We start from the raw sequence: 19,598 nt of genomic DNA, 5'->3' as shown, positions 1-19,598 counted from the left end.
CACATGGAACATATTTCTTAAGCATTCTAATCCTTTTATTACAACACCTAAGGAGCAATAGGTGTGTTTCTGTGAGGAACCTTTACTAGTGCAGGAATGTCTGTCTACTCCTAAACATATGAAAAACGCTAAATTACCTGTCATAGATGGATTCACTATTGAGTTCTATAAATTCTTTTGGAATGATATTCAGACACCAATGAAAAGATGTTGATAACTTTTACACCACTGGGTCGATGCCATTGCTGATGGACGTTTCGTCCCCGAGGGTATCACCAGCCCAGTAGTCAACACTCCGATGTTGACATGTATATCAATAATGTGGTCATTTGTCTAAATTTCCTGTTTACAAAACTTTGAATTTTTCGAAACACTAAGGATTTTTTTTATCCCAGGCAAAGATTACCTTAGCCGTATTTGGCACAACTTTTTGGAATTTTGGATCCTCGATGCTCTTCAACTTTTTACTTGTTTGGCTTTATAAATATTTTGTTATGAGCGTCACTGATGAGTCTTATGGAGACAAAACGCGCGTCCGGCGTACTTTATTATAATCCTGGTACATTTGATAACTTTTACACCACTAAGTCGATGTCACTGCTTTTGGACGTTTCGTCCCAGAGGGTATCACCAGCCCAGTAGTCAACACTCTGGTGTTGACATGAGTATCAATAATGTGGTCATTTTTCTAAATTTCCTGTTTACAAAACTTTGAATTTTTCGAAACACTGAGGTTTTTCTTATACCAGACAAAGATTACCTTAGCCGTATTTGGTCCACCTTTTGTGAATTTTGGATCCTCAATGCTCTTCAACTTTTTACTTGTTTGGCTTTATAAATATTTTAATATGAGCGTCACTGATGAGTCTTATGTAGACGAAACGAGCGTCTAGCGTACTAAATTATAATCCTGGTACCTTTGATTACTTTTAAATGAGGCTTTAGAATATGAAAAATTCTCTGTCACTGAAAGACATTATTTACCGTGTCCAAATTTGTTTTGTTTGGCCTTAAAAATATTTACATTATTGGGTTGTAACTTTTTTATAAGTGTTTACAAAATAATGCTGTTGTGTAGTTTATATTGATAGTTCTCTTTGTGCATTCAAAGAGTTTGAAAAGGAAAAACAACGGTCTAATATGTATAAAAAAAAACGAAAAACGAGAAACGAGAAACATTCATGAACCACATCAACAAACGACTACCACTGAAAATCAGGTTCATTGCAAACAAATGCAGCGGGTTTAAACGTATTAGTAGGTTTCATCCTTCATCCTTACCCACAACAATAGCGTAACATCAAAACATGGAAATTTATACTATAAATTAGTATTTGAAATGGCTCAACTCAATCAAAAGACATATGAAAACAAACATGTGAATATATACTGAACGAATAAATTTGATTTATGACAAAATATAAGTACAAAATCAATAAAATAAATGATGAGATAATAAACTATTTCATAAAGTCAACCATATCTTTGATAGCAATACCGCCATATACACGATATATAATAATGCAAATCTTGAAAAATATATTAAATACAGTCAAATAAAAAAGCTTACAAAGAAAAATGAAAAAAAGTGGAGTAAATGAGAACGGAAATGTAGCTGTTTTTAATTTTTTGTAACTTTTTTTTTTTACATTTTAAAAACATACATCCAGTCTGGGGTCTCACTGGCAGAAGTCAATTTCATTTACCTATTTCCGTAAAGACAATTTACGGTTATGCGTAATCTGTATTTTAATGCATTTCCGAGATCGGTAATATTTTTGAATTTACCGCCGTATGACACGAGAACGCTATCCCATGATGCTTTTGTACGTTGTTCAGCTTATGGTCGTGTGATTGTGCGGGTCAGAGATCAATGAACACAGGTGAATATTATAGTATTTATCGATTTCCAGGTAAAAATTGTGTTATTATAAGCCAACTACGATTGGCCAACTGTGGAAAACACAATTTATGCAGTGATAGGGTATATTTTTACCGTGATTTTCGATCTTTTCTGCGTTGTTTTTTCCAACTTTTGGAAAGGGGCACGAAACATTTCAAGTGGCGCACGTGGCTTCAAAAGTTGAGCCATTTTAAGAAGTTTACGTGTATGCGTAAACAAAAAAAAACTAGTGAATTGTGGAAGATAACTCTGTCAGTCTTATAAGATTTAGGTGTTGGGACCATTGAGTCCGTATACGATATGAAAAAAAAACCTCCGTGGAGAATCGACCCGAAGCCCGAGAAATTAAATGAAAATAAGAATTCCGTCGTCATTTTGTTTAACATTTTCAAAGGGTAAACATAGGGCCTACTGAACTGAGCAAGTTAAAATTGAAAAATATTTTGTCATGGTCAGATCTAATCATCTAATTTCTAAAGGGGGAGGGGGCTACATATTTTTGTTGTTTTTTTTTGGGGTGGGGGTGGGGTTGCAGGCCAAATTTTCCTGTCAATTAAATAATAATAAGTCCAAATGATAAATGTTGTTTTGCAAAAGTTAGGTGGGGGAAAACGGGGGAGGGGGGAGGAGGTTTTTTTTGGGGGGACGGGCGGCTATATGTTTTTTTCTTGTCCGAGTCAGATTTTTTTTCCACAATTCATGCAAACCATTTAATTTAATTTTTCAACGCTTTCAATCAAATTTGTTTTATGAGGGTCATCAAGGTATGGGGAACATCTGAAATATTTCTTTCGTCATCTGCTTGAACAGAATTTTTTTTAAGAAAAAACATAGATATATATATGCTAAAAGTCCCTATCAGTAAGAAAATTGAAGAAACTGCAATATCTTTGCCTGACTAGAGAAAGAAAATAAACACACGTTAAATTAACTCTAAAGAGAAAGATTTTTTTACTTACATAGGTAAATGAAATGAGAACCTGGACAAATATTCTAATTTTATATCATCACAGTTTCATTTAAAATTTTGTTTATACAGATAAGATAAACATTTGTATTCTGCTTCAGCTGCTGTTTATGTGACAATCAAATTTTATTTAAAAGCATTCATTGAATGAAACAATATGAAATTGCGCTATTCTAAATTCTAAATACCCATAATGTTGTCTTGCCAATATGTATGAAATCTTTACCTAAACAGGTAAAAAAAGCTAATCCTGTTCAGGTAAAGAAATGAATTAATTGAAGAAAAGTTTTGATTGAAAATTATTTTGATGAAATATTTGATTCTCACAAATTGTGTTTACCAGCCAAAAAAAAATGTTGTACATATAAAAAAGAAGATTTGGTGTAATCATTTCTTACTTTTTATTCTTATTAGAGGGAATACCTGGGTGTAAAGGCATAAATTTCCATGTCACTTTTTTTTCTGGGATGTGTTTTGATATGATTTTAGTCTCTGATTTATAATTTTTTTTGTTGATTGTTTTTGGCTTTAACTGCGAGTTGGCCTATTCTCAAATCTTTATTTGTATGTTAAGTTGGTTTTTATACACAATTTATAATGCATATCTCATTATCTGCAGTAATTTCATGTTATCATATTTTGTTATCTATCTTAATTTCTTGTCTTACTAGTTTTGAATGTGTACCACTTTTGATAGTATAAAGTATTATGACCAACTAGAACTTTCCCTCCCATAATCCTACTCTTAACTACGGTTTTATTATCTGTATGATGTATTCAAGATATATATATAACAATAATTTTTCACCTCCATACTCCATAGACTTTAATAAATTGGGACTCAAAACATCCCCTTGCCTTACGCCAACACCTGCTGTAAAGAACTGAGACTTTCATTTTTTTAGTTAACTCCATTATGTTAGTACATAAAATTTTGTTATTGTAGAAGACTACTTTAATATCATATATCTTAATATCACATTTTTAGATACATCAACTTTGGTTCATAAAACTCTTCATTTGAGGTGCTCTTTTTTTTTGAGGAAGATTTTTAGTTACACAAAATATGAAAACTACCTGTTTCTCTCCCCAATCATATATGTATCCCTTTGTTATCAAAGAAGTTGACATACAAAACATTGATGTTTGAGCATCTACTTCTTACATACAGACAAACTTTGTTAAAATAATTTTTAACACTTCAAACATTACTTTCCCACAGATAATATAGCATCAAAAATGCATTTTACAGAGGCTAGAGGTAATCCCAGTGACTGAGTGATAGAAATAAGTAAAAAAAATACAAATCATTGAATGGGTTTTATAAAAATGGTCTTGTAGTTAAAGAATATGGGTGTTCATCAGAATATCAGTATGAAAATTGAAGAAACTGTACTATCTTTGACTTTACTAGAGAGAAAACTTAAACACATCTACATCTACGGCATAGCTGCAAAGCTATGCCGTCACTCGAAAAAGGTACGTTGACCCATCACTCAAGTATAAGGTTTGACGTCTTCCAACATGACAAAAATTTGTATATAACATGTTAAATTTACTTGAAAAAGAAAGAAAAAGGGGAGCCAAAAACCAAAGGGACGTTAAATCTCATAAGTAAAAAATAATAAACTGATAAAGTCATGGCTAAAAAAGAAACAGATAAACAGACAAACAACGGAACACAAAATACAACACAGAAAAATAAAGACTAAGAAACACGAACCCCACCAAAAACTGGGGGTGATCTCAGGTGCTCTGGAAGGGTAAGCAGGGTAAAAGAAGTGTTTACTTAAATAGGTAAATGAAATAAGAACTTTGACCATTGTTATATTTTATATAATTGCAGTTTCTTTTATTTGGTTACATTTTATTTGTTTTCTGCTTCAACCGCTGTAATTGTGACAGTCAAATTTTATTAGAAACCATTCATCTGATGAAACATTAAATGCAATTGCCCTAAAACAAGGAATTATTTGAATCTGGAATAATTTTGAATTCTGGAAAATTGATCAGAAATTTATGATGAAAACTAACCCAACTAAATAGGGTTAGCCATGCACCTGACTTAAAAGCATGTATAATTCTCTCTAAATCATTGAATGAACTTTGATGAAATTTTATATATGAAGGTTGAGCACCATATGTATGTGTCAAACTTTCACAAATCTGCATATATTTAGTACATTTACAATAAAATGATACAAAAAGTTTATTCTTTATCAAGAAAGACATTGTGTTAGAGTTTGCCATGATATATGTATAGATATTGTAGCAAGAATATGAGTGTTTTCAGAGTATCAGTATGAAACTTGATGAAACTGGAATATTTTTAACTGACTAGAGAGTAAAAATAAACACATGTTAAATTTACTTGAAAAAGAAAGAAGTATTTACTTAAATAGGTATATGCACTTTAATTTGTAAATCTATATACCCGCATAGTAAATCAGCCATATTTTTTATGTCAGGATTCAATGTATAATACAATCATGACAATGGACAGCAATATTGCAATATAATAACAACGAATTTTTGTTCGCATAAATTTAGGATACCAGCATGTCCTCATTTTATTCAAAATATTGATACGTAACAAAATTTCAGTAGTTTTGATACCTCCAGTTGACTTGTACAACAAAATTATTTGACCGTATCCACCAAAACTGACCATATGTGCACTTTAATTTGTAAATCTATATACCCGCATAGTTAATCAGCCATATTTTTTATGCCAGAATCAATGTATAATACAATCATGACAATGGACAGCAATATTGCAATATAATAACAACAAATTTTGGTTTGCATAAATTTAGGATACCAGCATGTCCTCATTTTATTCAAAATATTCATACGTAACAAAATTTCAGTGGTTTTGATACCTCCAGCTGACTTGTACAACAAAATTGTTTGACCGCATCCACCAAAACTGACCATATGTGAACTTTAAATTGTAAATCTATATACCCGCATAGTAAATCAGCCATATTTTTTATGTCAGGATTCAATGTATAATACAATCATGACAATGGACAGCAAAATTGCAATATAATAACAACAAATTTTGGGTTGCATAAATAAAGGATACCAGCATGTCCTCATTTTATTCAAAATATTGATACGTAACAAAATTTCAGTAGTTTTGATACCTCCAGCTGACTTGTACAATAAAATTGTTTGACCGCATCCACCAAAACTGACCATATGTGAACTTTAAATTGTAAATCTATATACCCGCATAGTAAATCAGCCATATTTTTTATGTCAGGATTCAATGTATAATACAATCATGACAATGGACAGCAAAATTGCAATATAATAACAACAAATTTTGGTTCGCATAAATAAAGGATACCAGCATGTCCTCATTTTATTCAAAATATTGATACGTAACAAAATTTCAGTAGTTTTGATACCTCCAGCTGACTTGTACAATAAAATTGTTTGACCGCATCCACCAAAACTGACCATATGTGAACTTTAATTTGTAAATCTATATACCCGCATAATAAATCAGCCATATTTTTTATGTCAGGATTCAATGTATAATACAATCATGACAATGGACAGCAAAATTGCAATATAATAACAACAAATTTTGGTTCGCATAAATTAAGAATACCAGCATGTCCTCATTTTATTCAAAATATTGATACGTAACAAAATTTCAGTAGTTTTGATACCTCCAGCTGACTTGTACAATAAAATTGTTTGACCGCATCCACCAAAACTGACCATATGTGAACTTTAATTTGTAAATCTATATACCCGCATAATAAATCAGCCATATTTTTTATGTCAGGATTCAATGTATAATACAATCATGACAATGGACAGCAAAATTGCAATATAATAACAAAAATTTTGGTTCGCATAAATTTAGGATACCAGCATGTCCTCTTTTTACCTAAAATACTGATACGTTACAAAATTTCAGTAGTTTTGATGCCTCCAGTTGACTTGTACAACAAAATTATTTGACCGCATCCACCAAAACTGACCATATATGCACTTTAATTTGTAAATCTATATACCCACATAGTAAATCAGCCATATTTTTTATGTCAGGATTCAATGTATAATACAATCATGACAATGGACAGCAAAATTGCAATAAAATAACAACGAATTTTTGTTCGCATAAATTTAGGATACCAGCATGTCCTCATTTTATTCAAAATATTGATACGTAACAAAATTGCAGTAGTTTTGATACCTCCAGCTGACTTGTACAACAAAATTGTTTGACCGCATCCACCAAAACTGACCATATGTGAACTTTAATTTGTAAATCTATATACCCGCATAGTAAATCAGCCATATTTTTTATGTCAGGATTCAATGTATAATACAATCATGACAATGGACAGCAAAATTGCAATATAATAACAACAAATTTTGGTTCGCATAAATTAAGGATACCAGCATGTTCTCATTTTATTCAAAATATTGATACGTAACAAAATTTCAGTAGTTTTGATACCTCCAGCTGACTTGTACAACAAAATTGTTTGACTGCATCCACCAAAACTGACCATATGTGAACTTTAATTTGTAAATCTATATACCCGCATAATAAATCAGCCATATTTTTTATGTCAGGATTCAATGTATAATACAATCATGACAATGGACAGCAAAATTGCAATATAATAACAAAAAATTTTGGTTCACATTAATTTAGGATACCAGCATGACCATTCTTATATTTTATATCATGGCAGTTTCTTATATTTGGTAACAGTTTATTTGTTTTCTTCTTCAAGCGCTGTAATTGTGACGGTCAAATTTTATTAGAAACCATTCATCTGATGAAATAATATGCAATTGCCATAAATTCTACAAACCCATATTGTTGTCTTATATTTATGCCATTTGGTATGAAATCTTTACCTAAACAGGTAAACAAATCTAAACCTGTGTAGGTAAAGAAATAAATAAATTTAATACATGTTTAAATTGAAAGTTTTTTGGAGGAAATATGTCAGTTTCTAACAGATTTTGTTTGTTAAGAAAAAAAAATCTGTTTTAATTACACCCATCCTTTTTTTCATACTCTAAAGGGGGAACACCTGGATGAATAAGTTTTTCCAAGTCACTCAGTCTGTCCATTCGTCCATGTTCCTTGAAAGCACGTACATGTAACTCTCTCTAAATCATTGAATGTATTTATACATGTATGTGTCAAAGCTTCATAAATCTGCATACATTTATAGTACATCTACAATAAAATAATACAAAGTTTATTCTTTATCAAGAAAGACACTGTGTTAGAGTTTGCCATGATAAATGTATAGATTGATATTGTAGCAAGAAAATGAGTGTTTTCAGAGTATCGATATGAAATTTGATGAAACTGGAATATCTTGAACTGACTAGAGAGAAAAAATAAACACACGTTAAATTTACTTGAAAAAGAAAGAAGTATTTACTTAAATAGGTAAATGAAATATAAGAACTTTGACCATTCTTATATTTTATATCATTGCAGTTTCTTTTATTTGGTTACAGTTTATTTGTTTTCTTCTTCAAGCGCTGTAATTGTGACAGTCAAATTTTATTAGAAACCATTCATCTGATGAAATAATATGCAATTGCCATAAATTCTACCTACCCATATTGTTGTCTTATATTTATGCCATTTGGTATGAAATCTTTACCTAAACAGGTAAACAAATCTAAACCTGTGTAGGTAAAGAAATAAATAATTTAATACATGTTTAAATTGAAAATTTTTTGGATGAAATATTTCAGTTTCTAACAAATTTTGTTTGTCAAGAAAAAAAAATGTTTTATTACCCCCATCCTTTTTCTCATACTCTAAAAGGGGAACACCTGGATGAATAAGTTTTTTCAAGTCACTCAGTCTGTCCATTCGTCCATGTTCCTTGAAAGCATGTAACTCTCTCTAAATCATTGAATGTATTTATACATATTTGTGTCTAACTTTCACAAATCTGCATACATTTATAGTACATCTACAATAAAATGATACAAAGTTTATTCTTTATCAAGAAAGACACTGTGTTAGAGTTTGCCATGATAAATGTATAGATTGATATTGTAGCAAGAAAATGAGTGTTTTCAGAGTATCGATATGAAATTTGATGAAACTGGAATATCTTTAACTGACTAGAGAGAAAAAATAAACACACGTTAAATTTACTTGAAAAAGAAAGAAGTATTTACTTAAATAGGTAAATGAAATATAAGAACTTTGACCATTCTTATATCTTATATCATGGCAGTTTCTTTTATTTGGTTACAGTTAATTTGTTTTCTACTTCAAGCACTGTAATTGTGACAGTCACATTTTATTAGAAACCATTCATCTGATGAAATAATATGCAATTGCCATAAATTCTACCTACCCATATTGTTGTCTTATATTTATGCCATTTGATATGAAATCTTTACCTAAACAGGTAAAAAATTCTAAACCTGTGTAGGTAAAGAAAGAAATAAATAAATTAAATACATGTTTAAATTGAAAATTTTTTGGATGAAATATTTCAGTTTTTAACAAATTTTTTTTGTCAAGACAAAAAAATCTGTTTTATTACACCCATCCTTTTTCTCATACTCTAAAGGGGTAACACCTGGATAAATAAACTTTTTCAAGTCACTCAGTCTGTCCATTCGTCCATGTTCCTTGAAAGCATGTAACTCTCTCTAAATCATTGAATGTATTTATACATGTATGTGTCAAACTTTCACAGATCTGCATACATTTATAGTACATCTACAATAAAATGATACAAAGTTTATTCTTTATCAAGAAAGACATTGTGTTAGAGTTTGCCATGATAAATGTATAGATTGATATTGTAGCAAGAAAATGAGTGTTTTCAGAGTATCGATATGAAATTTGATGAAACTGGAATATCTTTAACTGACTAGAGAGAAAAAATAAACACACGTTAAATTTACTTTAAAAAGAAAGAAGTATTTACTTAAAAAGGGAAATGAAATATAAAAACTTTGACCATTCTTATATTTTATATCATGGCAGTTTCTTTTATTTGGTTACAGTTTATTTGTTTTCTGCTTCAAGCGCTGTAATCGTGACAGTCAAATTTTATTAGAAACCATTTATCTGATGAAATAATATGCAATTGCCATAAATTCTACCTACCCATATTGTTGTCTTATATTTATGCCATTTGGTATGAAATCTTTACCTAAACAGGTAAACAAATCTAAACCTGTGTAGGTAAAGAAATAAATAAATTTAATACATGTTTAAATTGAAAATTTTTTGGATGAAATATTTCAGTTTCTAACAAATTTTGTTTGTCAAGAAAAAAAAATGTTTTATTACCCCCATCCTTTTTCTCATACTCTAAAAGGGGAACACCTGGATGAATAAGTTTTTTCAAGTCACTCAGTCTGTCCATTCGTCCATGTTCCTTGAAAGCATGTAACTCTCTCTAAATCATTGAATGTATTTATACATGTTTGTGTCAAACTTTCACAAATCTGCATACATTTATAGTACATCTACAATAAAATGATACAAAGTTTATTCTTTATCAAGAAAGACACTGTGTTAGAGTTTGCCATGATAAATGTATAGATTGATATTGTAGCAAGAAAATGAGTGTTTTCAGAGTATCGATATGAAATTTGATGAAACTGGAATATCTTTAACTGACTAGAGAGAAAAAATAAACACACGTTAAATTTACTTGAAAAAGAAAGAAGTATTTACTTAAATAGGTAAATGAAATATAAGAACTTTGACCATTCTTATATCTTATATCATGGCAGTTTCTTTTATTTGGTTACAGTTTATTTGTTTTCTGCTTCAAGCACTGTAATTGTGACAGTCAAATTTTATTAGAAACCATTCATCTGATGAAATAATATGCAATTGCCATAAATTCTACCTACCCATATTGTTGTCTTATATTTATGCCATTTGATATGAAATCTTTACCTAAACAGGTAAAAAATTCTAAACCTGTGTAGGTAAAGAAAGAAATAAATAAATTAAATACATGTTTAAATTGAAAATTTTTTGGATGAAATATTTCAGTTTTTAACAAATTTTTTTTGTCAAGACAAAAAAATCTGTTTTATTACACCCATCCTTTTTCTCATACTCTAAAGGGGTAACATCTGGATAAATAAACTTTTTCAAGTCACTCAGTCTGACCATTCTTATATTTTATATCATGGCAGTTTCTTTTATTTGGTTACAGTTTATTTGTTTTCTTCTTCAAGCGCTGTAATTGTGACAGTTAAATTTTATTAGAAACCATTCATCTGATGAAATAATATGCAATTGCCATAAATTCTACCTACCCATATTGTTGTCTTATATTTATGCCATTTGGTATGAAATCTTTACCTAAACAGGTAAACAAATCTAAACCTGTGTAGGTAAAGAAATAAATAAATTTAATACATGTTTAAATTGAAAATTTTTTGGATGAAATATTTCAGTTTCTAACAAATTTTGTTTGTCAAGAAAAAAAAATGTTTTATTACCCCCATCCTTTTTCTCATACTCTAAAAGGGGAACACCTGGATGAATAAGTTTTTTCAAGTCACTCAGTCTGTCCATTCGTCCATGTTCCTTGAAAGCATGTAACTCTCTCTAAATCATTGAATGTATTTATACATGTTTGTGTCAAACTTTCACAAATCTGCATACATTTATAGTACATCTACAATAAAATGATACAAAGTTTATTCTTTATCAAGAAAGACACTGTGTTAGAGTTTGCCATGATAAATGTATAGATTGATATTGTAGCAAGAAAATGAGTGTTTTCAGAGTATCGATATGAAATTTGATGAAACTGGAATATCTTTAACTGACTAGAGAGAAAAAATAAACACACGTTAAATTTACTTGAAAAAGAAAGAAGTATTTACTTAAATAGGTAAATGAAATATAAGAACTTTGACCATTCTTATATCTTATATCATGGCAGTTTCTTTTATTTGGTTACAGTTTATTTGTTTTCTGCTTCAAGCACTGTAATTGTGACAGTCAAATTTTATTAGAAACCATTCATCTGATGAAATAATATGCAATTGCCATAAATTCTACCTACCCATATTGTTGTCTTATATTTATGCCATTTGATATGAAATCTTTACCTAAACAGGTAAAAAATTCTAAACCTGTGTAGGTAAAGAAAGAAATAAATAAATTAAATACATGTTTAAATTGAAAATTTTTTGGATGAAATATTTCAGTTTTTAACAATTTTTTTTTGTCAAGACAAAAAAATCTGTTTTATTACACCCATCCTTTTTCTCATACTCTAAAGGGGTAACATCTGGATAAATAAACTTTTTCAAGTCACTCAGTCTGTCCATTCGTCCATGTTCCTTGAAAGCATGTAACTCTCTCTAAATCATTGAATGTATTTATACATGTTTGTGTCAAACTTTCACAAATCTGCATACATTTATAGTACATCTACAATAAAATGATACAAAGTTTATTCTTTATCAAGAAAGACACTGTGTTAGAGTTTGCCATGATAAATGTATAGATTGATATTGTAGCAAGAAAATGAGTGTTTTCAGAGTATCGATATGAAATTTGATGAAACTGGAATATCTTTAACTGACTAGAGAGAAAAAATAAACACGTTAAATTTACTTGAAAAAGAAAGAAGTATTTACTTAAATAGGTAAATGAAATATAAGAACTTTGACCATTCTTATATCTTATATCATGGCAGTTTCTTTTATTTGGTTACAGTTAATTTGTTTTCTACTTCAAGCACTGTAATTGTGACAGTCACATTTTATTAGAAACCATTCATCTGATGAAATAATATGCAATTGCCATAAATTCTACCTACCCATATTGTTGTCTTATATTTATGCCATTTGATATGAAATCTTTACCTAAACAGGTAAAAAATTCTAAACCTGTGTAGGTAAAGAAAGAAATAAATAAATTAAATACATGTTTAAATTGAAAATTTTTTGGATGAAATATTTCAGTTTTTAACAAATTTTTTTTGTCAAGACAAAAAAATCTGTTTTATTACACCCATCCTTTTTCTCATACTCTAAAGGGGTAACACCTGGATAAATAAACTTTTTCAAGTCACTCAGTCTGTCCATTCGTCCATGTTCCTTGAAAGCATGTAACTCTCTCTAAATCATTGAATGTATTTATACATGTATGTGTCAAACTTTCACAGATCTGCATACATTTATAGTACATCTACAATAAAATGATACAAAGTTTATTCTTTATCAAGAAAAACACTGTGTTAGAGTTTGCCATGATAAATGTATAGATATTGTAGCAAGAAAATGAGTGTTTTAAGAGTATCGATATGAAATTTGATGAAACTGGAATATCTTTAACTGACTAGAGAGAAAAAATAAACACATGTTAAATTTACTTGAAAAAGAAAGAAGTATTTACTTAAATAGGTAAATGAAATATAAGAACTTTGACCATTCTTATATCTTATATCATGGCAGTTTCTTTTATTTGGTTACAGTTTATTTGTTTTCTGCTTCAAGCGCTGTAATCGTGACAGTCAAATTTTATTAGAAACCATTCATCTGATGAAATAATATGCAATTGCCATAAATTCTACCTACCCATATTGTTGTCTTATATTTATGCCATTTGGTATGAAATCTTTACCTAAACAGGTAAAAAATTCTAAACCTGTTTAGGTAAAGAAATAAATAAATAAATTAAATACATGTTTAAATTGAAATTTTTTTGGATGAAATATTTCAGTTTTTAACAAATTTTTTTTGTCAAGACAAAAAAATCTGTTTTATTACACCCATCCTTTTTCTCATACTCTAAAGGGGGAACAGACCTGCATGCATTTAGTACATGAACAAATAAATGATACAAAGTTATAATTCTTTATCAAGAAAGACACTGTGTTAGAGTTTGCCATAATAAATGTATAGATATTGTAGCAAGAATATGAGTGTTTTCAGAGAATCAGTATTCAATTTGAAGGAACTGTAATATCTTTAATTGACTAGAGAGAGAAAATGAACACATGTTAAATTTACTTGAAAAAGAAAGAAGTATTTACTTAAATAGGTAAATAAAATTAAATCTTTGACCATTCTGATATTTTATATCATGGCAGTTTCTTTAAATTGGTTTCATGATCGTATTCTGGTAGTGTCATTCTAAACTAGTCATTGCATTAAATTAATGTACACTTTGTTAAATTTTTCAGTTTAACAATGGACTCCCCAGGATTACAAGGTACAGACATGAAAGGCATGACAAGGAACACACCTGACAACTTTGGTATGTATAGGGCAGTTACTTTATTGGATCCTATTGTCAAAGGACAGTACAAGTCCAGTTTTTCTTTAGTTCTTACATATGTACCTATGACTGATTGCAGTGTCCACTAAGGCCATTCTATATTGACTCAGTAATTATTATTGAAAAATCATGGGGTTGTCTCTGTTGTCATTAAAAACAGACAGTTGTCTATCATGCCTGTGAGTGCCAAAGATCCATTGCATTTGTTTATCATAATACATGTACATGTAAAGTACCCACAAAATTGAATGAATAACTGTTTAAATTCCTGTCCTGAGCTTATCCTTTGTCTGATTACTTTCTGTTTGCATTATTTTTATACATATTAACACTTTATTAACCTCACCATTTCTGTGATTTCACAAAAAAAAAACAATCATAGTTTTAATACCATTTCAGACACTGAGAGTTTTAGTTGTTTTGTTTTCCTCAAGATTGCTTTCATTTGACTTTATCCTGCAGAAAAGACTTTCATTTTTTATTTATTCAGATAATAGAAAATTTAAAATGGCTGGACTGCAGTCTGCTGTCATTGTTGAATGTTCAGATGAGCTAAAAAAACATATTGATAAACTTAATACCTTTTGTCGCTTATGTCATAAAGTAATTTCCAAGCAGTATAACAAACTGTCTTTTGCAAGGGAAATTTTAGCTTTATTTGGCATAAAAGTTGAGGGTGAACCAAATGAAATCTTCCCATTATATGTGTGCCACACATGTTCAAGACATTTATACAGATACAGAAGTGGGACAGACATTTCATCTTTACAAACATTACAAGCAATTAAGTTGAAAGTTTACCTTCCTCACAGTAAAGATTGTGTGATATGTTTTATAAATGAGCCATCTGTCAAAGGTAGACCAAAGAAAAGAAAGTTGAAGCATGTCAACAATGAAAATCAAGATTCCATTGACTATGTACAAGAGTGTGATATATCTGAGAATATGAGCCAAGATTGGGATCCGACAGACAAGGGAGTAATTACTGTAAATTTTGGGAATGCAAACCAAACAACTGATATTATGCTTCTTTTAAAACATATTCAACATGTCATATCAAGCACTAGCAAAGAACAGCATGAAGATTTCTTTTCCAAATTTTTAGATTTATTACCAACAAACAGTTTATCAGTTTTGTGTGAATGCTTAGGTAGGAAGCAAAAACAATCTATTTCCAGAGATGCTGATTCTTTTTTTCTTCTGTACAAAGACATGGAAGCAATGTCCAGTTTTAACATCTTTGATTGGGTGAAGAAAAGAGACCAAAGTGTCACAGCATATTTACTTGGCCTAGCTGGTTGTGATGTCAATGCTCTTGAAAAAAATCCCAGAGATGCTCTCATAGTATCACGTGCAGTAGAACACATATATTATTTATGCAGCAGACATTTTATTTCCTCAGTATCATTCTTAGCAAACCTCACATCCTATGCCATGACAGGTAGCAAGGTTGTTGTTGATATCTTTGGAAACTCAAGTCCTGCAGGTCATTATAAAACTGTCACAAACTGGCTGAAAGATCAGGGAAGTCAACCAGTACAACTTCCATCTAATGATTTAATGAATGTATTTGACAATGAACAGGTAGTTGGCAAAACTTATTCAATTAAACCTGGCAATAAGGTACCAGTTTCTGTTATAACCAACAAAGGATTTTTAGAATTAAACATGCAATCTAGTGGTAAAACCCTGCAAAATGAGCTTGCTCTTAAACCTGAAGTGAAACTGAATCTTCAGGGCCATAATCTCATGACGAAAAAATCATTATCTGAGGAAAAAAGTGAAAATGGAGAAAGAAGTTCATATCCTAATGATAAGGAAGTCAAGCTAAGATCTGTGATAAATTGTATGATTGATCAAGTCAGTCAACTGTATGTTAAAATGGAAACTGACCATAATGAACAGCTTTATCATTTTATAGATCATGCTATCGAAGTTGTACTTGCTGAACAGCAAGACATGGACGGTTATTTTGAAGATCCAATTGACTTAAAAGTTAGACAGGATATTGTTGATGAAAATTACATCAAATGTGCCTCATGTGGCACCCTCAATTCAAAAAGAAAACAGAAATGCACTGGCTGTGATGAAAGGGAAGGTATCAAAAAGGCTAAACTTGACCAGAAAAACACAAAACCTGATCAAAAGAAAAAAGAAAAGATTCCAAAACTAGTATTCATTCATGATGAAGACCAAAGCAAAGTAAGCACTGTCACAACTGAATTTACTCAATATGACCATATCACTACAAACCATAAAGGAAAACATGAATTAGTTTTGACAGACCCAGTGTACTGCAACCCAAATAGTATAAAGTCAGTCGCACTTGTCTTGAGGAAAATTGGGGAGGAGAATGGAATTCATAGATATGGTGGGAATAAACGTCATTGGACGTTTGTTTGTTGTGATGGTTTGCCTTACTTAATTATTAAAAAACTAAAAGAAGAAGCATTAGTTTGTGGCATAACAGGCTGCCATGAATCATTTCTTTCCAGAGATTTGTATGAAAGGCATTGTGAGCAAACTCATCAAGGATCACAGAAACAGTTTATGCATGAGTTTGACTGGATGTATCTTAGAATTGGTGCTGGCCATTATGAAATGAATCTTGTTAAGTCCTTTTTTGAACTGAACTGGACACCATTCTTAGAAACTTTATGTGAAATTATGGGTTTCTGTACAGATTCCTCTAAGCAGTTTGCTAAATCCTGTAAGGACCATCATAAAAGTTGGCGCCTGCTACTCATATTCCATCTGAGTTCTTTACAGGAGCTTGTCCTTCCATATGTAAGAAATTGCTTGTCTTCTAGATGTCCCCCAACAGCTAAAGGATTCTTAACATCAAGCATAGAGAAATACTCATATGGAAATTATCAAAACTTCAAATACATGTTAGATCAAGTTTGCAAATTCTCACAGGGAATAGTCAATTTTCGAATGGCAACTCGTAGGAACAATGCAAGTTTAATGAAAAGTTCCAAATACATGACCAAGGAACTATTCCATGGCAGAAACCATCCTAAGTACCAGAAGATTGAACTATATGATACAATACAGGACCGAATGATGCCAGACAATGTCAGGGAACTGAATGACCTTTATGCATCTATTACTACAAGTGGTAACCCCTCTGCAGGTGAAGATTTAGACTTTGTTTTAGAGGAAAAAAATAAACAGCTTAAGGCATGGATACCAAAAGGCATGCCAACAGATATCATTTGGCAAACAGTCTGCAGAAACAATCGTGCATTAGAAAAAATTAAAGACCACTCTCTTTCCCTTTTTGGTATACAGTCCACCAAAAATGTATCAAGACCATTAGGTATTGAGGATGCAATAACAGCATATAGAACTTGTCTCCGTAGGAGCCATTATTTGGATAAAGAAAAAGATCACACTTCCATCTCCGGAATTGCCCTTGATGAAGGACTTGTAAACTTTGTACAAGAGTCAACAAAGAAAAGAATAGTTATGCTAAGAACAGAATTTCTTGGAGAGATATTTGAAGAACAATCAACATTCAAGCACCCATTACCAATAACCCCGAGTGAAAGAGAGAAATTGGAAAGCTTTGGAAATATGACTATAAAGCAAATCCAAAAAGAAATACATAAAATGTTGAACAAAATTCCGGACCCCTTTCAGTTTGACTACCACAATTATATCTATGAGCAGGAGGTTAAAACCAAGGGGAAAACAAAACTACTAAACTTCTTGGAAGAATTGAAGAGAGTCATGGAAACTCTTGACACAGAATTTGAAGATCAAATAAGGTACAATTTGCATGGTTACGCATGCCAAGATATAAATTCAGGCATATTATTTGGTGGCATGTGACACTGTCAATTCAACATAATTTCTCTGATACCTTGACCCATAACTATTAATAATTCCTACTGTCATGAATGTACATCACTTGATTATTCTTACAAAGTCATGAACATGATGAATGAAATGTGAATCAGCATGATATATTTTACAATGCTAGTCTGTAAAATATTGCATGATGTATGTTGTAATTGTTATATAACTTTATCTTTTTTAGATCGCATGTATATCTTAGTGTATCCAATAAGTACAGCCATAATGATTGTTGGTGTGTTAATCTTCCTGATATTTTTTATTAGGAAGACAAGAATTAGAATACATGCAAGGTATTCATATATTCATTAGTTTTACTTTTCACTTTTTTTATATCCCCAAAAATTTTTTTTTTGGGGGGGGGGGGTATATAGGAATCACCCTGACAGTCTGTCTGTCTCTCCATCTATCTGTCTGTCCATATTTCTTGTCAGCACAACTCCTCCAAAACAAATGGACAGAAACTAATGAAACTTTACACAGTTGCCGTACAGAACCCGAGAATGTGCATGAAGGAAATAATCTTGGTCCAAAATATTTCAAGGGAGATAATTGAACTACTTAGTTAAATATTGCAATTTGTGGTAACAAGTCTAATAAGTGCAGCTCCTTTTGAAGGGCTTAATTTATCGATATTGTTGAAACTTTTCACACATACAAAAACACAACCTAAGAATTTGCAAGTAGGAAAATAATCCTTGTCCAAAATATTTCAAAGGAGATAATTGACCTTATATATTGCATATATGCGGTAACAGGTCTCATAAGCGCAACTTTTCAACAGCTTGGTCAATATTGATGAAATTTTACACACCTGCAGTACATAATCTGACGAAAATAACGTTCATAGCAGGTGACCGTTTTATCAAGGTGACTGGAAAGGCAGGATTGACTGTATTGTAAAATTTTCACCAATTCATCAAAAAATTTTGTTCAAAATAAAATGCTAGAATACATAAATTTGGTTGATTGGCCAGTAACTACTAGCTCCTGTATATATATTTTATTTGGGAATATACTTAACCTGTGCATATACGCATGTAGCATGTCACACAAATGTATTGTTGGTTGCACAAGTCATAGATAAAGGGCTAACTTGAACATTGATTTATATAGTACAAGAAGACATTATTTTGGATCTAAACTACTTAGGAATTTTATTGACTGCAAACCCATTTAAGATTTTTATTAGTACTCATCTATTTTCTTAGCACCATGCAATCAAATGTTCATGAACTTCAAAATGTACATGAGATGACTTATGTCATTTGGTCCCTTGTGAAGAGCTGTCTCATTGGAAATTACACCTGTCATTTGGTCCCTTGTGAAGAGCTGTCTCATTGGAAATTACACCACATTTTTTTTTTATATTTACATCTGTATAACAACTAAAGGTTAGTTGAGGAACATATTAAGCAAGTAAACCCAATGCATATCATTGAAAGAAATTCATTGAAGTTTTTTAGCATTTGCACCTAATGATTTATTTATAATTTCAATTTTTCTTTTTCAGTTACAGAAGTGAGGCAGAGAGTGGTGGAGGCTTCTAGCTCTCCACGGGCCATAAAGCATCCACA

General features: G+C 30.9%; 1 protein-coding gene across 2 annotated transcripts; it reads left to right on the top strand.

Moving 5' to 3' along the window:
• The first annotated feature begins 1,682 nt into the window (after window positions 1-1,682).
• On the top strand, window positions 1,683-19,579 carry LOC139499982 (uncharacterized). Of its 2 annotated transcripts, XR_011658280.1 has the most exons (4): window positions 1,683-1,883; window positions 14,066-14,139; window positions 18,206-18,314; window positions 19,535-19,579. XR_011658280.1 is itself a non-coding variant. In XM_071288653.1 (2 exons), exons 1-2 carry the CDS (start codon window positions 15,595-15,597, stop codon window positions 19,569-19,571), a joined length of 2,376 nt encoding a protein of 791 aa, XP_071144754.1. In that variant the 5' UTR covers window positions 15,580-15,594; the 3' UTR covers window positions 19,572-19,579. The 2 variants fall into 2 exon arrangements, 1 of the variants encoding a protein (XP_071144754.1); XM_071288653.1 differs by lacking the exons at window positions 1,683-1,883; window positions 14,066-14,139; window positions 18,206-18,314 and adding an exon at window positions 15,580-17,933.
• The last annotated feature ends 19 nt before the right edge of the window (window positions 19,580-19,598 follow it).

The sequence above is a fragment of the Mytilus edulis genome, chromosome 13 (genome assembly GCF_963676685.1).
Source record: "Mytilus edulis chromosome 13, xbMytEdul2.2, whole genome shotgun sequence".
Taxonomy (NCBI): Eukaryota; Metazoa; Mollusca; class Bivalvia; order Mytilida; family Mytilidae; genus Mytilus; species Mytilus edulis.
This window is presented reverse-complemented; position numbering and strand designations above follow the sequence as displayed.